General features: G+C 41.0%; 1 protein-coding gene across 1 annotated transcript; it reads right to left on the reverse strand.

The window, feature by feature from the left end:
• Window positions 1-3,298: 3,298 nt before the first annotated feature.
• On the reverse strand, window positions 3,299-25,499 carry LOC133262221 (kinesin-like protein KIF2A). Its single transcript, XM_061441182.1, is given in 9 exon segments — window positions 3,299-3,430; window positions 8,431-8,541; window positions 11,705-11,730; window positions 11,733-11,908; window positions 12,573-12,715; window positions 13,551-13,642; window positions 14,050-14,113; window positions 14,269-14,461; window positions 25,255-25,499. Coding segments are annotated over 9 exon segments (1,143 nt in total). The 3' UTR covers window positions 3,299-3,337.
• Between the last annotated feature and the right edge of the window lie 1,113 nt (window positions 25,500-26,612).

Consider the following 26,612-nt stretch of genomic DNA (forward strand, 5'->3'; position numbering starts at 1 on the left):
GTAATAATAACTCCTGATCAGATGCTGTCCCGTGTAGTAAGTGCATTGTTTCTTCATCTTTTTTCTTCATCTTTCTTGTCTTTTTTTTTGCTTTTCCCCTTGCGTATAGGGGCAACCGATATTGGTACGTATTGCTCCTCTGGTTTAGCTGCAGTGATTATCACTGTGGTTGGAGTGGCTGCAGTATCTGTTGTTGGGGTTTGGGTAGCTGCTGTACTTGTCACTGGGGTTGGTGTAGTTGCTGTATTTGGAGTTTGAGTAGCTGTGTTGTCTGTTGCTTTGCCATCAGATCCAGAGACATTTTTTTCCCTTTGAAAGTGGTGGATAGTGTTGAACAGGGCTCTGTAAGCATAGGCCAAGCCCCAGCACGTTCCTATGATTTGTCCCTCTCTGGTATGACCAGGATGACAACACACCTCATTTAAGAGTTTTACTAATTTTTCTGGGTTTTGCCCTTGTTTAATGGTGAAGTTAAAAAGCACTGGAGAGGCCCACCGGCCTAGATACTTGCGCATACTATCCCACACACCCTACCACTCATGACTGTCCAGCCACGGGGAAAATCTCTTGGTCCTCCTATATCATCGTTAACGCAAGACAAGGCCGAAACTCGACTCTGCTTAACTTTCGAGATCAGACAAAATGGCTGTGGGTAAAACACATTTCTGCATGTGTGCCAGCATGCTGACCCCCATCACAATCAGCAGTCAGGTCTCAAGGGTACCCAAAGGCCATTCAAAACCTTCAGAACTCTCAAGTGATGCTGTAAGTAGTCTGGTGGGGGGGGCTGGGAATGTAAGGAAATGTCTCCTTCATAAGTTGACCACTCGAGGAGGGGAAAAAAGATGTGCAATTGCTAAACGCTTCTAATATATACCTCCCAAGGTATAGAGGTGGTGACCACACTTTGAACGCAAGCCAGATCAGTTTCATGATCAGTGAGTCTATTGTATTTCAAGTTATTACCATAAAGTACTATAAAACAAGAACTTTAGCCCAGGCCCCCCAGCCGATAAACACTAAAACAACAAATACTGGCTCTAAGTAAGATACGACATGCTGAAACTCCAAGATCAAGAGCAACAACTTTGAGAGCCAAGAAATTAGCATTGTGACAAGTGACTATTAATACGAAAACAGTAAATGCTTATCACAAATATGATTAGACACACTGTGGTAAGATCTGTTGTTATCTCAAGCCTTCCAGCCCCACGTTGGGTGCCACAAAGAAGTGTTGTGGTTTAAGCTCAGCTGGCAACCCAGAACCATGCAGCCGCTTGCTCACTTCCCCCCTTCCTCCCCCCTCTCCCAGAGGGATGGGGAGAATTGAAAGAATGTAACTCCCATGGGTTGAGATAAGAATAGTCCAGTAACTAAGGTATAACACAAAACCACTAATACTACCACCAATAATAATAATGATAAGGGTAATAACAAGGGAAGAGAATACAAACGCTCAAAACCTGCCGACCAATACCTAGCCTGACCAAGCAGTGATCTCGCCCTTCCAGGTAACTGCCCCCACTTTTATACTGGGCATGACATGCTGTGGTATGGAATGCCTCTTTGGCTAGTTTGGGTCAGGTGTCCTGTCTCTGCTTCATCCCGGCTTCCCCTCCTCCCTGGCAGATCATGAGACTCACAAAGTCCTTGGTCAGAGTAAACATTACTTAGCAACAACTAAAATCATTGGTGTTATCAGCGCTGTTCCCAGGCCGAAAGTCAAAACCACAGCACTGCACCAGCTACTAAGAAGGAGAAAAATGACTGCTACTGCTGAACCCAGGACACTAACAAATCAGTGCTGCCAATTTGCAGGAGACTATAATAGCAATGTTTTCAGAAGAGTCATTCCAGATTTCAGTTCATGCAGTTAATAAAATTTGTTCTACATTCAATATTACATTAAACTCCTCCTTTTAACATTTCAAACCACTGCAGTGCTTTAAATTCTATACTTCCCCCTTTCTTACACTGTTCAGACACTGGTGTTCAGCAGCTAAAACCTAATTGTACAATGAAAATGATATATTGCTTGAATAAAAAAATTACACGAAATATATGAAGCAACTTTACAGTGATAGACTTTTACTCTGTAACAACATCATAGAAATTCAACACCAAGGGGAAGAAACGGTTTCAGCACAACAATTTAGTATGGCAGAAACAGATAATTAATTTGTTTTGCAGTGACTTTTTTTGGAGTCATTTCAGCAATACGTATTCTATAAGGGATAGAAAGATCCAAGGGGTCCTGATTAATGTGCAATGCCCTTCATTGCGTTACTGTAAGCAGGGCAGTAGATTCCCCCTTCTCACCAGGAGAGAAATCACATAGACTGGTCCAAGACAGGCCAATTTGCTACCAACTCCCTTGATCCAAACACAAAGACATTCGGATACCAGGAGGAGCAGGTGGTAAACTTCTCTAGAAGCCTTTTGTGCCCAATTAGCAACTGGCTTGGGGGTGCCCAGCCAAGCAGCTGAAGTGGTTCTGCCCTATCTTTCACTGGGGCAAGCAGGCCACTAGGTGGTAGCCTCTTCTGGCAAAACCAGGCTTTATGATGGCCCAGAAGTCTGTTTGCCTCCTTTGGTCTTTGCAGCAGGGTCGCAGGTCTGACTGAAGGCACATGCAGGACACCATCTCCACAGGCATTCAACTGAGAACTGCAGCTGAAGAAGACTCCTTTCACACTCACTGCGGAGATTAATACTTTCAGAGAGCAGTACAGGTCTCGGAGGTGCTGCATCAGCCTCTGAAAGCACTAATTTCTTTACATTGATTATAACATCACTGTTGGATTAACTGACTTTACTTAGAGGTCTCAGATATTTGTCTGACGCTGGGAAATAGAAAATCTGGGCCACAGCAACTGCAGAATTTCCATAAGAATAAACTAGTTGAGATAGATCTAGGTATGACATGATATATATAGAAAATAAATACGCTGGCAACTGAATTAAATTCCACCAAGGGGATGAAAAATTACATTGCAGAAAGGTATTTCAGCTAACACCCCATGGAATAATCATGAAAACTGACTACCCTAATGCAAGAGGTGATGACTCCAGAGCAGGGGCAAAACTAATGGAGGTATCTCCCAGATTCCTTCCACACTATATCCATCTCTGGGTAATGGCTTAAATGCAGTTTTTATCGACTCGCTTGTAATGGTTGTGAAAAGTGACAAATTAAATTAAATGTGAACCTGAAACAGTATTTTGCTTTTAATCTTATTAAGAAATGCAAGTACACTAAAATTATTCAAGTAGTTAAAATAATTATACATCATGGAACAACAGTATTCCAAACATTAGTGACCAACAGCTCATATAGCTATAAACAATAACATTTTCCATACCTGTTTGTGTGTCTCAATGTATTTAGAGTGTTTTCACATGATGCCATCCCAGGAGAAATTGTAGCAATCTGAAGAAAACAAGCCACACATTAATAAATCACTTTGTACAGATGAAAGGGTAGATGAATTTAAATGAACATTTTTTTAAATCTCCATTTTCATTTGAGATGTTCTACAAAAACCGTCTACTATGTGCAGCTGTCCTAATACAATGACATCTCAAGAAGAGATGTCAAGTCAAAGCTTCAATTTAATTTTTTCAACCATACCTGAAACATTAAGAATTCATAGAAAATTCAATTTCACCAATTTCACAGTCTTTGTAACATAATATGCATATGCAAAACTCTAATTAAAAAAAAAAAGACTCCTCAAAGAGGGAAATATACAACTCAGTAGAAAGTAAGCAAAATGTATCCTGCAAACAGTTACCAGATTATTTTTATATATATATCTTTGTAGACTATTCAAGCAGACTAATTTGAGAAATTTTTTTTGGCCACAGTACAAAACTGTACTTAATAATATTAAAGATAAGCATGTGTTTAAATATTTTCCAAAGTAAAAATTTTTTTTTTTTCTTTTTTTCTGACCTGAACATTATCTGTAAATATTACTTGATAGCTAACTTATTATCAAACAGCTGGAATCTAGAAGTCTTTCCTTTACCAGTTAAATAAAATACCCTGAAGATCTCACCTTCTTTTTAGCACTCAGCAGAAAATAATAACTGTGGTCAGGCAACAGTGGCATCATTATTTGTCCTAGTTTCTCTCAGTAGTCCAATTTTTTCATCTGTTATTCCTTCAGGAGAGCCATAAAGTACTACCCAGGACAAGCCCCTCTACGATCCTACACTAGCGTTTTTTCAGACTGAAACTTATGAAGATTAGAAAATCCTAGTCTTCGCTTTAATCCTGTTGCTGACATTACTGTACAAAAGCACAGGTATTCATCATGAGAGGAATTTCTCCTACTGGAAAGAAAGGAAAAATATGTGGTGGGAGGAAGTTAGAAAGTCTAAAGAGCCTGCTATCACACAGACTTAAGTTTAAACCTCTACTACTGGTATGAATCAGTTAGTAATGAAAACAAGTGTAGATTTAAAAAGTTCATATGATTTCATGACTCTCTATAAAGCATTCTGGGTGCTAAGTAACAAAAAGACCTACAAGTTGCTAAAATCCTTCCAAAGTCATTTAAAGTGAAAGGTATATGCATCTCCTCCATCAGTTTAATGTTTAGAGTATACTACAAAAGGCAAATGTCATAAGGCCCCAACTTTTGCATATAAGGTGCAGCTGCTATAGGGAAGTGCTGATACCCCCTTTAAGGACAGAAGAATCCATGCATAAGACTCAGTCTGTACTTCATCATATGTCCTCATGCCTCAACAAGTCCTGTCCAGCCAGGACAGGGGGACTCCAACCTGTCTGTCACTCGCTTCCTCATTCATGATTCCAAATGAGGATGAAAAAAGCATCACTATTTATGGACAGGAATATCCTTAAGACCTGTAACTACCATTCTTCCTATTTTGAATGTGTCTACATTACTTACAAGCCACCACAGTGGGATCATTGGCCTTTCTGGGACATTGAAGTCACCAAGTTCCTACTCTCCCCCCTGGAGAGCTGAGGGGTCTGGCACTTCATCTATGACTGCAGCATGTCAAGGATGCAACAGATCAAACATTAAATACCGGTTAAAAAATTAGACTATTCTATGTAGCTACCTTGCATATTTCAATTTATGATATCTTATCCTACTATGTAACTCTTCAAAACCAACTTGAAATATTATGGTAAATGCTCCATCCCTGGCAGTGTTCAAGGCCAGGCTGGACAGAGCTTTGGGCGACATGGTCTAGTGTGAGGCATCCCTGGCCATGGCAGGGGGTTTGGAACTAGATGATCTTAAGGTCATGACACCAATCCTAACCATTCTATGTTTCTATGATTCTATGTTCAGTTTTGGGCCCCAGAAAAATATTGAGGTGCTGTAGTGTGTCCAAAGAGCAGTAACGAAGCTGGTGAAGGGTCTAGAGAACAAGTCCTATGAAGACCAGCTGAGGAAACTGGGGTTGTTTAGTCTGGATAAAAGGAGGCTTAGGGGACACCTTATTGCTCTCTACAAATACCTGAAAGGAGGTTGTAGTGAGGTGGGTGTCAACCTTTTCTCCCAAGTAACAAGTGATAGGATGAGAGGAAACAGGCTCAAGTTGTGCCAGGGGAGGTTTAGATTGGATATTAGGAAAAATTTCTTCACTGAAAGGGTTGTCAAGCATTGGAACAGGCTGCCCAGGGAAGTGGTTGATTCACCACTGCTGGAGGTATTTAATAGTTGTGTAGATGTGGCACTTAGATACATGGTTTAGTGGTGGACTTGGCAGTGCTAGGTTAATCATTGGACTCGATGATCTTAAGGGTCTTTTCCAGCCTAAATGATTCTACGATTCTATGAAATTACTTTTGAAAATATTTAAGGACAAGAACTCCATTAAAATTGCAATGACTGATAAAGTCCTATACCTATTTATGCTGACTGTATGCCACTGTATTTCTTTAGAATAATGCAGATCCTAGTCATAACTGTCCAAAGGGAAATTAATTTCAAAATATTTTTTTAATTTGACAAGACTAAATTTTAAAATCATATTTTAACTTTCTATACAGATGATATGCTCCATCCCTAAAGATGCAACTTTTAAAATTGCAACAAGAAATTCCGTAAATGATAAAAGGCAAAGTCAAATAAAAATTAAGTGTAGAAATTAACAAAAGAAATGTCACTCAAACACCCCATTTACAGATCAGTATATCAGAAAGTAAGTGAAAAAAACAAGGTAGGTACTTTATACCAGGATGCTTCAGGAATCTCTCAGAAAGTTAAAATCACAAGGTTTTACTACATCATTTTATATGCTTTCCATATTAAGAAGTATCACATATTTACAAAATGTCTTACTCTCTAACAGCACATTAGAACATTGGAATCCTTTTACAATAAATGCCTCCTCACTGACAAGCAAAACCAACATCATAAAAGAGGTAAAATTTTGATAACTGATCTTACATGTTCAATAAATAATGTTCTCTAATTGAATAATACTTCTATAGTGCAATCTCTTTAATTTATTTTGCCTGTAACAGGCTAAAATATTTTGGAGGAAATGCTACCATTATCTACGTTACCTTGTTATAACACTAATGTATAATTGTTTTGCGATGGTGGTGTGATATTTAAGAAGGGGAAAAAAACCTGCTGCGCAACAGCAGCAGAGAGGAGTGAGAATACGCGAGACAAACAACTCTGCAGACACCAAGGTCAGTGAAGAAGGAGGGGAAGGAGGTGCTCCAGGCACTGGAGCAGAGATTCCCCTGCAGCCCATGGTGAAGACCATGTTGAGGCAGGCTGTCCCCCTGCAGCCCATGGAAGCTAACGGTGGTGCTTCTAGACTAATTCCAGGGAGCCTGTGAAAAGTAACCAATACAAATGTATTGGGTCTGGCTGAGATGGAGTTCATTTTCCCCATAGCAGCCCTCATTGTGCTGTGCTTTGTATAAGTAGCTAGAAAGATGTTGCTAACACACCAGTGTGATAGAGCAGCTTGGTGAGCAGCTGGTGGGTAGCCAAGGTCAACCCACACAGAAAACAAGCCTAATAGTCAGTGTCCACTGCATATAATTTGCATTTCCATAAAGAGAAGCATTAAGGTTGTACAAATAAAACCACTGGACATTTGTGCTTTTATCTGTCCTTTCCACCATCTGACAGAATTCTGTTTTCCAGATTGATGCAAATGCACATTTATACAGTATAGGACTATTCATCCCATCTATCTAAACTACTTCTCCCCTCAACAGCCCAGAGCATATTCTGATGCCTTTGATACCAATTCTAAATTTGCCTGTCATTTAAATATCATAACTCATCACTATACTTCCAGTCTATACCACCTTTTCCAAAATTCTGATTCAACAAACAGTACTCTCACAGTTTCACAGTATGCTAGAGATTGGAAGGGACCTCAAAAGATCATCTAGTCCAATCCCCCTGCCGGAGCAGGAACACCTAGATAATGTTACACAGGAATGCATCCAGGCGGGTTTTGAATGTCTCCAGGGAAGGAGACTCCACAACCTCCCTGGGCAGCCTGTTCCAGTGTTCTGTCACCCTCACTGAGAAGAAGTTTCTTCTCAAGTTTAAGTGGAACCTCTTGTGTTCCAGTTTGTACCCATTACCCCTTGTCCTATCATTGTTTGCCACTGAGTAGAGCCTGGCTCCATCCTCGTGACACTCCCCCTTTATATATTTATAGACACTAATAAAGTCACCCCTCAGTCTCCTCTTCTCTAAACTATAGAGACCCAGCATCCCTCAGTCTTGCCTCATAAGGGAGATGCTCCACTCCCTTAATCATCTTAGTTGCCCTGCGCTGGACTCTCTCCAGCAGGTCCCTGTCCTTCTTGAACTGAGGGGCCCAGAACTGGACACAATATTCCAGATGCGGTCTCACCAGGGCAGAGTAGAGGGGAAGGAGGACCTCTCTCGATCTACTAACCACCCCCCTTCTAATACACCCCAGGATGCCATTTGCCTTCTTGGCCACAAGGGCACAGTGTTGGCTCATGGTCATCCTGTCGTCCACTAGGACCCCCAGGTCCCTCTCCCCTACACTGCTCTCTAACAGGTCATTCCCCAACCTATACTGGAACCTGGGGTTGTTCCTGCCCAGATGCAGGACTCTACACTTTCCCTCTCATATAATTAAAACATTATTAAAAACAATCAAACAAAAAAACCCTCAAGCTAGAAGTGCTTCTAGCTATGTTCCTAGCTACAAAACTAGAATAAGCAATTAGAAAGGCCAATAAAAAGTGAGAAGGGAGCAAGTTACCTGAAATCTCTTCTGAAAGACTCACTCCAAATATAGTGTCAGTTAATGTATAAACTTAAGTCTAACACATCGCCAGTATCAAGTGTCCGGTTCTAAATATAAGATCCTAAATTCCCAGCTTCTTTTCTTTGTAATTGTTAAAACATACAGTTAACTAAAGAAACTTACCATACAGGTATGGGAGTTTTCTCCTATGAATGAATCTCTTAGCACTTGACTAAGTTTACTTGCTCTGAATGGTGTATGAGGTTTATTTCAGCCTAAGGCTCTAAGGCACTCCTGAAAGAACAGGTTGATATTTATTCAATCCATGTTAAAGAAAAATACGTAATACAAATGCAATTGAAATCAGAAAATATATGCCTTAGTTATGTTGCTGTCTTCTAAGGTATCATTAAAATTTACTATTAAGGCTTGAATTTAAAAAGCGTTAGGCTTTTACATCTCATTAAGTTCAGTAGAGAGGTAGAAACTTAGAAAGGATTTAAGAGCCTAAAAACATTCTGAATCTCATTCAAAATGTTTACATATATTGTATCCAACAACAGCAATAAAAAAAAAAAATCAGTGTTATTGCTAAATCTCCAGACTAACAACTATTTCTGATTATGAGCTGCAAAAGCCTGAATGATCTACAGCCTCTGCCAACAGAAGCAGCGTGGACAGTGACTCGTGTTAACTCTATCAGTTAAAAGCAGTAGCTTTAATTCTGGCTCTACCACTGACTTTCTTTAAAGCTCAGAAGAAAACACTGGTGCCCAAACTTTCTGAAAGCTTCCACAGGTCACAAACCTAGTAAGTATAGCTCTGTATTGATGTACTCAGTATTGGAAGACAATTGAAAATGTAAATCGTGTTCTGTTTTAGAATACTCTTCATGTGAAAAAACAGGGATAACATCTTCCCTTTCACTCATAAGAAGGGTATGGGGCTAAACTAATATTTGTAATTGATTGGAGAGTTCCAGAGAGAAATACTGTACAGAAGATAATATTAAGAAATTACTATAGAACTTAGAGCAGCAACTAAATATGACAGTGCAAAACAAGACTGCACTAATCTAATAAATTACTTCTTACAGGAAGAAAGTTTAAATTTAAAAATCTGTTTTTTTGCTGTTGTCATATTTTGATCATTAATTTCAGTTTCTGGCTTTGCCTTAATATTTTGTGTACAGGCATCTCTTCAGATTCAGGGCTTCCTTGGTACAGTTTTAGCATGCTTACCCACAGAACTTCTTCAAACAACCCTACATCAAAATCTTCTCATATTACATCTTTGCTTTTATCAGGACCAACAGATGGAAAGGCTTTTGTGTTACATGAATAGTTCTACAGTAGTTCAACTAATCCTCCAGCTGCAGCCATATCCTTGTGGTCTTTTGTAATTTCCTTGAAACAGCTTCTTCCAAAAGCAGGCTAGAAACTGAGGGATGATAACCCAAGAAAGCATTGCAACTGTGAAGCATCATAAAACAGAACTAAATAGGCTCACAATGAAACCATGATACAGAACAGAACAAACACAAGGGCAAGTTGGCTTTAACTAAAGTGATTATTTAAAAATTCACCACCTGAATTTTATAGAATGGACACAACTCATATAAACAGAAAGACTGAAGCTTGTTGAATGTAAATTTCACATGCAGATGCTAAAAAGGACTCGATACTTATAGGTAAGCAAGGAAATGCACTGATTGAATTTTTAAAATTTGGTTATACATTACTACTATACTTACATAAGGAGAAAAGCAGATTAGACAGGAATAGGGGCAACAGACTTAGCAACTGACATTACAAACTAAAACTAGTAAGAAATGTGTATGCTGAATTCATAATATGGCAGCCAACTAGTGTAATTAATTTTCATTTACTATAATGATTTTTAGCTTGCTTATTCCTGAAATTTTAATATTGGATTGTCTCTTTAATAGTAAAAGGATTATAGGACACTGACAGCTTCTAAATTAATGGAGCTTTTAAACTACTGTTGCTTTTCAACACAGCTCAGAAAGCCAGGTAACAAAATGATAGTACTACTTCCATGTAGAGACATTACAGAAATAATTTCCTGTGTCAAAAATATGAACAGGTTAAGACAAGACTGATGCAAATAGAAAATCTTGAATTAGAACCAAACCCCACTCTTCTTAACATACTAGTTTAATTCAAACTTGACAATAACTTCAAGGGTCTTGAATACAAATGAAAAAAAGGTGCAATTTTTTTGGCATAGATGAAAATTGGAAAACCAACGCATCATTGAGAAACATTTATAACTTTTTGTACAGCTGTTTAGACCTCTGCAAGACCTACACTTATTTTTATTTCCCCTTCCCCATATAATTTATATCACAACCACCAGTACAGCAGAGTCTTTCACTATAATTCAAAAGAAAAATTGTATGAAAATGACCCAAGTATGTTGTATGGGTACTGTATTGAAAACACTAGCCAGCACAAAATCAGCAAGTAAACTAAAAAAACAAAACCAAAACAGCTTTATTCAGTTACATTTGGAAACAAGTGATAACATCAGTACAATGTTGATTTGATTATTTATTTTAATACTAAATCAAAACAGGCCATAGTTTTGGAACTGCCAATTCCAGTTTTTCAACATGACATACAATTTTGTAATGACACATTACAATTTTGTGCTTTTTTGTGAGATCTCTTAGAGTCTGATACAAGTCTTTTCCCGAGTTTATACTCAGATACAAAAGTGATCATAGTGACTTTTGCATTTAGATTCTTTATATAAAACCACAGTGCTGGTGCAGAGAGCAGTAAACTTAAGCAAAGCTAACCAATGACAGAGATAAGTTCTGGGCTGTTCAAGACTACTGTTTCCCCAAGTGAGAAAAAAAATACTTTCACTATTTAGACTGAACCTTTTTTGAGCATTATGAAACAAAAATTTGAATATTTAAATAATATTTCTTACCTCTCTTGATGTGCTCTAGATTAATGTATGAAAATCTGCAAAGTGATTGTATCAGACAATTTGCTCTAAAGAGTAGTCAAAAATGGAGTCCAACTTTCAAGGGTTATTTTAACAGATTTCTTAATTCTTTCTGGATATGGTGCTGTTGTGCTGTTTTCTTCTTTTGTTAATTAATTACCAATGGTAATCTAATCTGTCATAAAGGTAATTTTTTATTTTTTCTTAAAAAAATATATAGAGAGATCAAAAAGAATATTTCTAGCTAGCATTTCAGAGTACCAAAGACAGTCATCTCCCATTTTAGGTGTATATCAGAAAAGTGTTCAAATTCAACTTTTTTTTTCTTCTTTTTAAACTACATGAAAGTTATTTTACCTGTCACATCAGTAGACAATGTAGACAAGTAAAGCCTGCAAAACCACTCATTTTAGTAGTAATTGTTATTATATGTAGAAGGATTCCACCTACTCAAAGGCAATAGAAACATTTCAGTTACCTTGAGTGCTAAAAGGCTTTTGTTACTTCTGCACATTCCAGTCAAGTCTGCCTATCTGCACTGGAAGTATCTGCTCCTCTTTCATTGCCAGCCAAATCAATCAGAGAAAATCTACCATGCAGTTTCCCTTTTCTTCTAAGAATAATCTGAAATACTGCATGGCTTCGAGATGAGCGTTCATTTGCAGATGTCTGTCCAGGTGTCCTTTGACAAAAGAAAGGAAAGACATATGAATGAACACGCTACCATTGGAATGTTAGTATTTTCAGGGCAGAGTCCTGTATTACCCTAATAATTTGATGTACATAGTATAATTATACCTATTTTTCCAATTCTTCAAACAGAAATGGAAAATTAATAACATTTTACTTCCCTCTTAAAAGCAAGAATAATCAGATGCCCAAAGATTTCAGACTATCAGAGAGCTTATATGTAAAATGCCGCATGCAGCATTTTTATCTGGTCAGGCAGTTTTCTATGCACAAGGCTAATTTTAAAAGCAACGAAGCTGTATCTTAAAAAAAAAAGTATATATATATATATACACTTAACTTCTGTCACTACATGTCAAGGCCTTTTAGAACTGAAGAGTCTGGTGGTACTCCAGATTATAAATAATGCAAATTTAAGTCAGTAAGCTGGTTAAATAATGCATGCCATTCACATCCTGTCGAAAAATCAGTCTGTATTTCTGTCTAGGAGAGAAACTCTAAACTATCTTTATTCAATAGACAGGCAGATTCTTTACTTGCAGTCAACTACCACTGCATATTAAAAAAAAAAAAAAATCACTATGAAGAGATACAAAAAAATCTTGTTTTGATTCATTAATTTACAATGACAAACTGGTGGAAGCTATTGGAGATACCTGCAGCTGTTGCCTATTTCAATAAGTTTAAGAACATCTTCAACACATTTGACTTCCCATTCCTGAAATCCCACCACCTGGACTTGCTGTTTACCATCTTCTGACACTCTTAATTTTGACTTCCTGTTCAACAAGTCAAAGACCTTATGTCGTGGTTTAAACCCAGTCAGGCAACTTGTTCACTCACTCCCAGTGAGTGATGCCAGGCTGACAACAGTCGAGCCCCCCCCCCCCGGGGCTCTCCCCTTCCCCGCTCCCAGAGGAACGGGGAGGAGGATCAAAAGGGTGCAACTCCTAGGGGTTGAGACAAGAACAGTCCAGCAACCAATGTACAACACAAATCACCACTGCTACTACCAACTACAACAAGGATAAGAGAAAATAACAAGGGAAGAGAATACGATACCACCGGACAAGAAACGAGTCCCACCTGGAAGCCCGTGTCCTTCCGGGTAACTCCCAGTTAACCCCCACCCCAGGCATGACGTGCTGTGGTATGGAATACCTCCTTGGCTAGCCTGGGTCAGGTGCCCTGTCTCTGCTTCCTCACAGCTTCTCCTCCTCCCTGGCAGAGCATGAGCCTCACAAAGTCCTTGGTCAGGGTAAACATCACTTAGCAACAACCGAAAACATCGGTTTCACCAACATTGTTCCCAGGCTGGAAGTCAAAACACAGCACTGCACCAGCTACCACAAAGGAAAAACATGACTGCTACTTCTGAACCCAGGACACCTTGGGGGGGGGGGGGGAACAGAACAATTAAAGAGTAGCTTTAAAAGACATTTTTGCTTTAAACCTCATGTCAAAATATGCAAAGCATTCCATGCACAAACACGATTGGAAGGGAAGTGTAATGAATTATTTCAAATTACACTTTCAGTACAAAAAGTAAAAAAAAAATCTTTTATGTGACAAGCTCACAATCTTGTTTGTGAAAGAGAAATTCCACCTTCCTCAGAAAAAGATCAGGTACTTACCTTACCACTGCAGATCGCAAAAAATGTTGCATATACTTGAAGTTCTAACTTCTTATAGTTTGGCTTCTTTATCATTAAAAAGACATGTCGAGCTGTGAATGCATTTCCAAAATAAAAAGAAATCTAGTTACGTATTTTCATTTAGTGAAGACTCATTAATGTATAACAGTGTATATTTTACAGCATCTCTCATATTTTGCAAGGGTAACAGATAGGGTCAGTCAATCAAGTAAAAAACACTGTGGTTTAAACTGACACATTACATTAGAAGATGCAGAAGACCCCAAGACTGTAAACTCAATCATCAGTTATATTTCTTATGTTTTTGAAGTCATCTATATACATATTTACTGTGTAAAGACTATACACCTAGGAACTATTTTTTTTTCCAAAGCTCCACTGTGATGCAAAAATGCAGACTCATGTTTGTAGGACAGGGAATAGAAATGCATTGACTGCAACTAATTTACAAAAAGCCAACAGAACAATGAAGACTCACCTGTGAGTGCATATATTCCTTTAGAACAATCTTGGCTCTTTCCTGAAAAGTCACCACCCATAGTCTGAATAAGAAAAAAAAACCAAAAGAACCAAACAAAACAAAAAACACAGTATAAAGATCACAGAACTGTAAATTACATATTTGTTACTTATTAAAGTAATTTATTAAAATGTATTGTACATAGAAAGAAGTGTATTACTGACATGTAGAAGAAACACTTAGATGGGGTTTTCCACTGCCTGTTTGTCCATATGCAAAACAAATGGTCATCCCCCTTTCAAATATGGTCTCTACTAACAGTCGAGCTGTAAACCTTAAAAGCAAAAAAACAAAACAAAAAAAAAATCCCAAACAAAAACAGTACTTAAGAAACTTATTTACTTTAAGGTGCCACAGTCTCGCAAAGACACTACAAATTTTAAGGCCAGAAGTGACAAAACTGGTTCCGTACTTTGAGAGGCCAAAGGACATCTCCACATTAAGTCCTGAACTAAAGAGGCTACCAGCTCTAAGGCTTTAAAATATCCTAAACAACTAAACAAAAGCTACAAGGTATCTCCCATTTATTTTAAAACATTATTATCCTCCTTCAAACCTGGAGGGGAAAATAAAATAAACCCTTGTTTTAATGAATGCAACATGGCAGAGCTTACTACGTGGAATATGGAGCTCTCTAAAGAAGACAGCATTAGAAGATACAAAAGTAGGACAGTGCAGCAGATAAATACATAGATTTTGGCAATACAAAATTATAGGGTGGTGGTTTAGTTGGTTGTTTGGTTGTTTTTTTTTTCCCCCTAAATTGGCTTCCAAGATTAAGTTTAGAAGACAGGTGACCAAAACAACATTGCATGCCTTACTATTTTGAGAAAATAGTTACACTGAGAAAAGGCTCAAGAAAACATACACCCAAACTCATCAGAAGGGAAAAACCCTGTTATCCCTTCAGTATTATCTGTTGTATCAAAAATATTCTCCAAAGTATATTTTTTTCTGGTTTAGAGAAGTAATTTTTACTTTAAAAAATTTAGAGTTATTGCTCCTACTTCAGCTTCTTATCACCATTAACTTCATTAAAAACTCTAAAAGCAAAGGGTATCCTTACGGAGGGTTATCTCTACTAGGTGATGGAGATAAGAGTCTCTCTGCAACAGTCTCTCTTTCTAAACTTTTTCCAGGTGTTTACACTTAAAGTATGCTTAGTGACAGAAACAAGAATGATTACAGAAACAGAGAGGGTTTGCAACCTTCTTTCATGCTATTTTTGGAACAAACACAAGATCACATACAAAAATAACATGGGTAAGACCGAGCCATTCAGCAATCAAGGGTTATGCAAACATCTGAGTTAAATTGACTCTACAATTTTCATCAAAAATGTACCAGATGATTCCTGATCACCCTTAGTCTTTCTTTTTTGCTTCCTCCAAACATAAACTTCTTTTGTCCTCAAGAGGTTATTCCCATATTTCGGTGTTTGTTCTTTTTATATTTAAAATACAAACTTCAAGAAACCTGTTCACCTAAGAAGCATGTTCCATTATCCCCATTTGAATGAATTTGAAACTATTTTGTTGATTTATAAAAAAAAAATGACTCAATTATATGTATTTTAAAATAAGGCAAAATACAAACATATCTTGAGAAGTTTTTGTAAAGCATTATAAAACTCCACATTATATCACACAAAATAGTCCATCTTTTCTTCTAGTATAACCTTTATTTGCAATCTTGATCCTTCAGAAATATAAACTCTGATTCTCCTTTAAAATTTAAAAGTCATACCCATTCACACTAGTACATGGTTTTGAATACTAAAGAGAACTTGCAACTCAAGTGTTGCAGCTCATGGACTCAAAATCCAGCTTAAACAAAATAATAATAATTAAAAAATTAGTAGTACATTTCTTAAGAACATTTTTCAGTACAGAAATACAGTAATTTTAGCATACTGAAGAAAACTGGAGTAATTGCTCATACTTTCCTTTTCCCACTGTGACACTGACTGATAGTTCTGAGAGCAGGCAACAATACCTGTCTTCCTCTTAATTGTGTTACTACAGGAGGCCTTGAAGCAGATTAACCTTCATGTAATAATCATTATTGTGACGTATGAGAAGGAAAAAGCCTTTACTGCTACACAGAATATTTTCTGTTTCAGAATAAATACAAGCATCTTTCAATATTTTCTGATATTACTAGTAATTTATTATGCAACTAATAAATATTGTCAAACTCAGTACAAAAACATAATAACATTGTATGTCAAAACCAGCCCTCACATTTAAACACTATGCTCACAAAGGCAAATAAAATGAATGAGGGATATAACTCCTGTTAAGCAGGAGGACATCTTACCAGCTAGACCACTCCTCCACAACTCTTCTGTATCAAGAAAGAAAAGATGCTACCAGTAGACACTCATTAGAGACAGAAATTTCCAAGGGCACAGCTTTGCTGTTTAGAAGTCTTTCATTAGTGTTAACTAACAGAATAAAAGGATGTTACTTTTCCTACCCTTCTCCTCTTACCTATATCAAACACAAGCTGAGTTTTCATTTTCAAGGCTTTTTAATAAATCTTTTACTATTGATTTTCTTTTATCTACTGTTGTGGTTTAAACTGAGATGGCAATTTAGAACTACACAAGTGCTCCTGCACTCCCCTCTTCCCCCCTCCCCTCACCTAGTGGGATGGGGAGGAGAATCAAAAGCATGCAAACCCCAAAGGTGGAGATAAGAACAGTATAATAACTAAAGTATAATATAAAAATACTACTACTAAAAAGAATAACAACGATAAGGGAAATAAGAGGAGAGAACATAAAACTAAAAAGGAGAGGGAAAAAAATCCCAATAAAAACAAGTGATGAGCAATTGTCATGGTTTAAGACCAGCTGGTAACTGAGAACCATGCAGCCACTCACTCACTCCCCACAGCACCTTCTTCCCCCCCACTCCCAGAGGGATGGGAATGAGAATCGAAAGAATGTAAATCCAGCGGGTTGAGATAATAACAGTCCAGTAACTAAGGTATAAAACAAAACTACTACTACCACCACCAATAATAATAATGATAAGGGAAATAACAAGGGGAGAGAATATAAAACTAAAAGGGGAAAAGGAAAAGAAAACAATAAACACAAGTGATGCACAATACAACTGATCACCACATGTCAACCGATATGCAGCCCAACCCAAGCAGCGATCTGGGCCTTATGAGCAACTCCCCCCAGTTTATATATGGGGCATGACATGCTGTGGTATAGAATATCCCTGCAGCTAGTTTGGGTCAGGTGTCCTGCCTTTGCTTCCTTCTGGCTTCCCATGCCCCTCCTCACCAGCAGAGCATGAGAATAAGAAAGTCCTTGATCACAGTAAGCATTATTTAGCAACAAATAAAAACATCAGTGAGTTATCAGCACTGTTCGCAGACTAAAGTCGAAAACACAACACTGCACCAGATACAAAGAAGGAGAAAAATAACTGTTACAGCTGAACCCAGGACAATATCCACCCCTTATTGCATAGCATTCACGTCATGCTCAGATTCCATTTTTTACAACATACCATCGCTTTTTGTCTCAAATATATATATACATACACATATAAATAGTCAGATATCATTCCATCCTGGGCATGACATGCTGTAGTATGGAATACCTCTGGCTAGTTTGGGTCAGGTATCCTGTCTCTGCTTCCTCCTGGCTTCCCCTCCTCCCTGGCAGAGCATGAGACTCAGAAAGTCTTTAGTCAGACTAAACATTTGAGCAGTAACTAAAAAGTTCGGTGTTATCAGCACTGTTCCCAGGCCGAAAGTCAAAAACACAGCACTGCACCAGCTGCTAAGAAGGAGGAAAAATGGCTGCTACTGCTGAACCGAGGACACTTAGTCTATGGACTATCTCTAGACTGAGAGTTTGCTGAAATCATTCAGTCCACGATTCAGGTTCCATCTCTTGTAACAGTCTTTCAGGACAGGAGAGATGGTGTGTAGTGTTGGATTACTGCCTGCTGATGAAACCGCCAAACTCATCTGGTCTCATCAAAGTTCATTCTTTGTTGGGATGATGACTGGAGGGAAGTCAGGGTCAGTTGATGGTGACCTGATAACAGTTCTGCTGCTGCTGGCTTTTCCCATAACATTATTCTCGGATGATGATCATGACAGCACATATCTTCTCTTCAAAGCCCAGAGAGGTGGAAATGGGCATATACCTGATAGGATATAGAAGTGCTATAGAGCAGGCAAAAGCAAATAATTCAGTTCATTAGCTGTTTTCCCAAAAATTAAATCTCCTTGATGTTTACACAGGATTTCTCCATCTTCTCACATTACCCACCAAGTATATCCAGGTCCCTGAGCAAAAGCAATCCCATGAGTCAGTTTGCCTTTACCTGAAGCAGGAATAACCCAGACTGTCTTCCCCAGTAAATTCTTAATGTGCACCACAGGAACTTTGTCCCCTTCTACAGTATGTAAAAGTTCTGACTGGGCTGGACCAGCCCTGTTGGCAGATCCTCTGGTGTTGACCAACCAGGTGGCTTTTTGTAAGTGTGTATCCCAATGTTTGAAACTCCCACCACCCATTGCTCTCAGTGCAGTTTTTAACAGACCATTACACCGCTCAATTTTCCCAGAGGCTGGTTCCTGGTAGGGGATGTGATATACCCACTCAATGCCATGTTCTACGGCCCAAAGGTCTATAAGTTTGTTCCGGAAATGAGTCCCATTGTCTGACTCAATTCTCTCTGGGGTGCCGTGTCACCAGAAAAACTGTTTCTCAAGGCCCAGGATAGTGTTCCGGGCAGTGACATGGGGCACCATGTATCTTTCAAGCCATCCAGTGGTTGCTTCCACCATGGTAAGCACATGGCGCTTGCCTTGGCGGGTTGGTGGCAGTGTGATAAAGTCAATCTGCCAGGCCTCCCCATATTTGTACTTCAGACATCATCCTTCGCACCAGAAATGCTTTAACTGCTTGGCTTGCTTCATGAATGAGGTGGGCAATAGTGTCCATTGTTAAGTCCAACACTCAGTTACAAGCCCATCTATATTTTGCATCTCTGCCTTGATGGCCTGAGGTCTCATGGGCCCACTGGGCTAAAAATAATTTATCCTTATGTTGCCAATCTAAGTCCATCTGAGCCACTTCAATCTTAGCAGCTTGATCCACCTGTTGGTTGTTCTGGTGTTCCTCAGTGGCCCGACTCTTAGGTACATAAGCATCTATATGGCATACCTTCACCACCAGGCTCTGCACCCTGGCAGCGACATCTTGCCACAGTTCAGCAGCCCAGATGGGTTTACCTCTGCTCTGCTTCCACTGCTGCAACCACACCCACAAGGCATTTGCCACCATCCATGAGTCAGTACAGAGGTAAAGTACTGCCCATTTTTCTCTTTCAGCAACGTCCAAGGTCAGCTGGATTGCTTTCACGTCAGCAAACTGACTCGATTCACCCTCTCCTTCAGTAGTTTCTACAACTTGTCATCAAGGACTCCATACGGCTGCCTTCCATCTCTGATGCTTTACCACAATACGGCAGGACCCATGAGTAAACAAGGCATACTGCTTTTCACTTTCTGACAGTTTATTATATGGTGGGGCCACTTCAGCATGCATCACCTCCTCCTCTGGTGACATTCCAAAATATTTGCCCTCTGGCCAGTCCAGGATGACTGGAATTTCCTATTTGAGCTCCTTGTGTAATTAGTGCATCCCACTTACTCCATGTGGCATCGGTTGCGTGATGTGTAGAGGAGACCCTGCCTTTGAAGATCCAGCCCAACACAGGCAACCGGGGTGCCAGGATGAGATGTGCTTCAGTGCCAACCAATTCTTAAGCAGCTCGAACCCCTTCATAAGCTGCCAGTATCTCTTTTTCAGTTGGAGTATAGCCAGCCTCAGATCCTCTGTATCCCCATCTTAAAAATCCGAGACGTCGAGTCTCCCCTGGAGCTTTCTGCCAGAGGCTCCAGGCAGGACCATTCTCCCCAGCTGCGGTATAGAGAAAATTTTTCAGATCTTGCCTGGTCCAGACTAGTCTCGTTTAATTTGTTCAAATGCTTGTTGTTGACATTTGAAATCATTCTTCTTCTGTGTCACATGATAGAGAGGACTTACAATCAAACTGTAATTTGGGATGTGCATTCTCCAAAAATCCACAAAAACTAGGAAATCATAGAATCATAGAATAGTTAAAGTTAGAAAGGACCTTAAGATCATCTAGTTCCAACCCCCCTGCCATGGGTATGGACACCACACAATAAACCTTGTCCTACCTGGCCTTTTGGGACTCTGAAGTACCCTCTCAGGAGGTAGTCTATGCCATGGATGCATTTAGCCTCTGGACCTGTCACAATAGGGTGCTTTTGCCACTTAGTCCCAGTCAGGCTGATTTCAGCCTCCAGTACAGTCAGTTCTTTGGATCCTCCTGTCACTCCAGAAATATAAATGGGTTCCACCCCTTGACAGCTTGATGGCATCAGGGTACACTGTGCACCGGTATCTACTAGAGCCTTATACTTCTGTGGGACTTATGTGCCAGGCCAACTGATCCACACAGTCCAGTAAATCTGATTGTCCCCTACCTCTACCTGCTTGGAGGCAGGGCCCCTCTAATGGTCATCACAGTGTTGGACACTTAAGTCGTGGTGAAAGGGATTATTCTTTGTTATCACAGGAGCTGGTCTAAAATCAACTCTTCCACTCCATCTGGGAAACTGCCCACCAGATACTGAAGCCATAGCTCTCATGGGATGATCAGTCTTGGCCCTTGCTCCCCTCTTCAGTTCACTCACCTGTTCCTCCAGAGCTGAAGTAGGTTTTCCATCCCACTTTGTCATGTCTTCTCCATAATCAAGCAGGGAAAACCATAAGGTGGCTTGTGGCATATACCTTCTATACCTTCTCTCTCGAACAATAGAACGCCTTTTGTTAATAGCTGAGATGTATGTTGGTACACGTGAGGAGCTGGATAAATCAGATAGATCATCCCTCAATTGTTTGAGATCCTGGAACAGTTTTTCCACAGCTGAGATGATGGAAGGGGTGAGATGGTCTTCGAACTCTCAGAGTTTATGAATCATTTCATCCACTGTTAGTGGTACTATGTCATTCCAGGTTACTGTTGCCAATGAATGGGGATATGATGACGGCGCATTCTGTGTAAGTTTTCGCCACATGGATCGTGTACATTCAACTTCATCTGGGTCTATGGGTATATCCCCGATATTCAGCTTGATGTGACAGATCATCTCTACGATGGCTGATTCACTCAGAGACTGGATGCCTTTGTCTAAAGTAGTCCACTTGGCCAAAGGATTCATAACATCGTCCTTGTACGAAAACCTTTCTTTCACAGCTGCCAAGAGCCTTTTTCTCTCTTGCAATTGCTTTGTCAATTCCCCCTTCTCTAGCAAGTGATCCCAGCTGCTTGGCTTCTGTACCTTCTAGTTTGTGACCATCGGCCCCATTGCCCCAGCATCGGAGTAACCAGGTGTTGATGTGCTCCCCTGGTCAACAGGTAAAATATTTTCACATATTCCGTAGGTCGGTTGAGTTCTGAGGTTGAGAAGTCACCTCTTCTTCTTCTTCTTCTTCATCATGTGATGTTGACTCCTGATCAAATGCTGGACCGGGTGGTGAATACATTGTTTCTTCATCTTGCTTCACCCTTCTTGCCTTTTTTGGGGTTTTTCTCTTGCGTACAGGGGCAACCAATATTGGTACCAATTGGTCCTCTGGTTTAGCTGCTGGGATTATACCTGTGGTTTGAGTAGCGACTGTACTTGTCACTGGGGGTAGTGTAGCTGTTGTGCTTGGAGCTGGGGTAGCTGTGCTGTCTGTTGCAGTCAAAGTTTGAGTAGCTGCTGTACTTGTCGCTGGGGCAGCTGCGCTATCCGTTGAAGCCAAAGTTTGGGTAGCGACTGCACTTGTCACTGGGGTTGGTGCAGCTGTTGTGCTTGGAGCTTGAGTAGCTGCACTGACGGTTGCTTTGCCTTCAGATCCAGGTACATTTTTTTCCATTTGAAGGCGCTGGCTAGTCTTAAACAAGACCCTGTAAGCATAGGCCAAGCCCCAGCACGTTGCCATGATTTGTCCCTCTCTGGTATGGCCAGAATTACAACACAGCTCATTTAAGCATTTTACTAATTTTTCCGGATTTTGCACTTGTTCATTGGTGTAGATACCCACGTGTGACTTGGGGTAGCTGCGCTGGTCATTGCAGCCTAAGTTTGAGTAGCGACTGTACTTGTCTCTGGGGGTGGTGAAGCTGCTGTGCCTGGAGCTGGAGTAGCTGCGCTGACTGTTGCTTTGCCCTCAGATCCGCCGACATTCTTTTCCTTTTGAAGGTGCTGGATACTGTTGAACAAGGCCCTGTAAGCATAGGCCAAGCCCCAGCACGTTGCCATGATTTGTCCATCTCTGGTATGGCCAGAATGACCACACACCTCATTTAAGTGTTTTATTAATTCTTCTGGATTTTGCACTTGTTCGGTGATGAAATTCCAAAGTACTGGAGGGGCCCACTGACCTAGATACTTGCCCATACTATCCCACACACCCTGCCACTCATGGCTGTCCAGCCTCAGGGAAAGTCTCTTGGTCCTCCTATATCGTCGTCTAACCCCAGACAAGACCCAAACTGGACTCTGCTTAACTTTCGAGATCAGACAAAATGGTCTTGGGCAAAACACACTCTGTATGCATGCCAACATGGTGATCCCCATCACAATCAGCAGGCAGGTCTCAGGGGTATTTAAAGGCCATTCAAAAACTTCAAAAATCTCAAACAATGCTGTAAATGGGGGGGGGGGGGGGGGGCTGGGAGGGTAAGAGAATGTCTCCTTCACAGGTTGACCACCCAAGAAGGAGAAAAAAAGATGTGTACTTGCAAAGCATTTCTATTATATACCTCCCAAAGTATAAAGGTGGTGACCACACTGGGAACATAAGCCAGATCAGTTTCATGATCAATGATTCTATTGTATTACAAGTCATTACCATAAAGTACAATGAGACAAAAACCTTAGACCAAGCCCCACACTTGATAAACACTAAAATGGCAAATACCAGCTCTAAGTAAGGTGCAACATTCTGAAACTGTGAGATCAAGAGAAACAGCTTTGAGAGCCAATAAATCATCATTGTGATGAGTGGCTATTAATCCAAAACAATGAACGCTTATCACAAATATAATTAGAGACACTCCGGTCAGATATGTCGTTATCTCAACCCCTTGTGCCCCACGTTGGGCGCCAAAAGAACTGTCGTGGTTTAAACCCAGTCAGCCACACAGTTTCTACTCCCCCCCTCCCCCTTTCTTTCCTTCCCCCCATCTTCTTTCCCCCATTCCCGGAGGGATGGGTAGGAGAATCGAAAGAATGTAACTCCCACTGGTTGAGATAAGAACAGTCCAGTAACTAAGGTATAACACGTAATACTACTGCTACCACCAATAATAATAATGATAAGAGAAATAACAAGGGAAGAGAAAACGATACCACCTGCCAAAACGAGCCCAACTGAGAAGAGAAGTGCCCTTCCAGGTAACTCCCAGTTACCTCCCTGGGCATGACGTGCTGTGGTATGGAATACCTCTTTGGCTAGTTTGGGTCAGGTGTCCTGTCCCTGCTTCCTCCTGGCCTCCCCTCCTCCCTGGCAGAGCATGAGACTCACAGAGTCCTTGGTCAGAGTAAACATCAGTGTTATCAGCTCTGTTCCCAGGCTGAAAGTCAAAACACAGCGCTGCACCAGCTACTAAGAAGGAGAAAAAATGACTGCTACTGCTAAACCCAGGACAGGCCTATGGTCAGGGGCATGGCAGGGGACCAAAGCGAGTGCCTCAATGGAGCCACTACTGGCTCCCCATAGGGCCAGGGCAAGGATGGCTGTCTCTCCCACCCTGTGCTCAGCTGGGTGGGAGGAATCATAGAATCAGCTAGGTTGGAAAAGACCTTTAAGATCATCAACTCCAACCATTACCCCAGGACTGCCAAGACCACCACTAAAGCATATCACTGAGGGCCTCGTCTACACAGTTTTTGAACACTTCCAGGGACAGTGATTCCACCACTTTCCTGGGAAGCCTGTTCCAATACCCAATCAACCTCTCTGTGAAGAATTTTTTCCTAATAGCCAGTCTAAACCTGCCCTGATGCATCTTGAGGCCGTTACCTCTCATCCTATCACTTGTTACTTGGGAGATGAGACCAACCCTCACCTCACTACAACCTCCTTTCAAGTAGCTGTAGAGAGCGATAAGGTCCCCCCGAGCCTTCTTCAGGCTAAACAACTCCAGTTCCGTCAGCCATTCCTCATAAGACTTGTTCTCCAGACCCTTCACCAGCTTTGTTGCCCTTTTCTGGACCCACTCCAGCACCTCAATGTCTTTCTTGTAGTGAGGAGCTCAGAACTGAACACAGTATTTGAGGTGTGGCCTCACCAGTGCCAAGTACAGGGGGATAATCACTGCCCTGGCCCTGCTAGTCAAAGTAGTGCTGATACAGGCCAGGATGCTGTTGACCTTCTTGGCTACCTGGGCACACTGCTCGATCATGTTCAGCTCCATTAATCAGCACCCCCAGGTTCTTTTCCACTGAGCAGCTTTCCACTCTTCCCCAAGCCTGGAGCATTGAACAGGGTTGTTGTAGCCCAAATGCAGGACCTGGTACTTCGCCTTGTTGAACCTCATACCACTGGCCACAGCCCATCGACCCAGCCTGTCCAGATCCCTCTGCAGAACCTTCCTATCCTTCAGCTGATCAACACTCCCAGCCAACTTGGTATTGCCTGAATATTTACTGAGGGTGAACTCAATCCCCTCATCCAGATCATCAATAAAGATATTAAGCAACACTGGCCCTAACACTGAGCCCTGAGGGACACCACTAGTGACCAGTCACCAACTAGATGTGGCACCATTTGCCACCACTCTTTGAGCTCGGCCATCCAGCCAGTTTCCAACCCAGCAAAGAATCCACCTATCCAGGCCATGAGTAGCCAATTTGTCCAGGAGAAAGCTGTGGGAGACAGTATCAAATGCTTTACTAAAGTCCAAATAGACAATGTCCACAGCCTTTCCCTCATCAACCACATGGGTCACCTTATCATAAGAGATCAGGTTGGTCAAGCAGGACCTGCCCTTCATGAAGCCATGCTGACTGGGCCTGATCCCTCCATTTTCCTGCACGTACTTTATGATCTCACTTACGATCATCTGCTCCATGACCTCCCCCGGCACTGAGATCAGGCTGACAGGCCTGTAGTTCCCAAGGTCATCCTTCCTACCCTTTTTGTAGAAAGGTGTCACATTGGCCAACCTCCAGTCCTCTGGGACCTGCCCACTAGACCAGGACTGCTGATAAATGATGGAGAGTGGTTTAACAAGCTCCTCTGCTACCTCCTTCAGCACTCTTGGGTGTAACCCATCTGGCCCCATAGACTTGTATATGTCTAAATGGAGCAGGTGGTCTGTAACCACCTCTTCCTGAATTATGGGGACTTCAATCAGCTCCCCATCTCTGCCATCCAACTCAGGGTATGCTGAGGTTGGATGGTGTGACTATTAAAGACTGAGGCAAAGGCAGCATTAAATACCTCAGCCTTTTCCTCATCCTCAGTTCCTAGGTTTCCCCTAGTATCCATCAGAGGATTGGCTCTTCTTTTATTGCTAATACATTTGTAAAAGTACTTTTCTTTTCTTGCTAATACATTTGTAAAAGTACTTTTTATTATCTTTGATGTCAGTGGCCAGATTTAGTTCCATCTGTGCCTTTGCCTTTCAAACTTTCTCTCTACATAACCTAAGAACAGCCTTATACTTTTCATGGTGTAACTGTCCCTTCTTCCACAGGTGATACATTATCCTTTTTTCCTGAGTTCAAGCAGTATCTCCCAGTTCAGCCAGGCTGCTTTCTTCCCTGCCAGTTTGATTTTGGCACATAGGCACCACCTGCTCCTGCACCTTGAAGATTTCATTCTTGAAGAGTGTCCAGCCTTCCTGGACCCCTTTGTCCTTTAGTAGTTTCCCAAGGAATTCTGCCAACCAGCGTCTGAAACAGGCCAAAGTCAGTCTAGTCTAAGGTGGAGGTTTTGCTGACCTTCTTCCTGACTTCTCCAAGGACTGAAAATTCAACCATTTAGTGATGTTATCAATATTCTAGCCAATTTTGGTTTAAAGTATAAATTTTATTAAACTGAGTAAGCGATAGCAGATAAAACAGCGCTGGGTGCGCCGGGGAGTCCTCTGCTCCGCCCAAGACGAGCACACGCGGTCCCTGGGAGGCGGTCCTTTATCTTCTCCGGTTCAAGGCCCCGGCCAATCCTGTCGCCCCTCCTCACTCGGATGTTGACATGGCTCTTCCGCATTGGTTCCCTTTGTTGCAGGGGTCTCATTACCGAGAAGTTTCGGGAAGTTTTGAGAAGCTGCCAGAGGCTTCGAGAAGCGTCCACTGCCAGCCTCCTCACCGTCGCAGCCCCCTCCCCTCAAGCGTTGCAACAAGACACCACTTCGAGCCACCCAGCCCCCATTTCTCTCTCACAATCCCGCGCA

This window comes from Pezoporus flaviventris, unplaced genomic scaffold (genome assembly GCF_033815535.1).
Source record: "Pezoporus flaviventris isolate CSIRO_AGI_PZ_B2104156 unplaced genomic scaffold, CSIRO_AGI_Pfla_v1 ptg000199l, whole genome shotgun sequence".
NCBI lineage: Eukaryota > Metazoa > Chordata > Aves > Psittaciformes > Psittacidae > Pezoporus > Pezoporus flaviventris.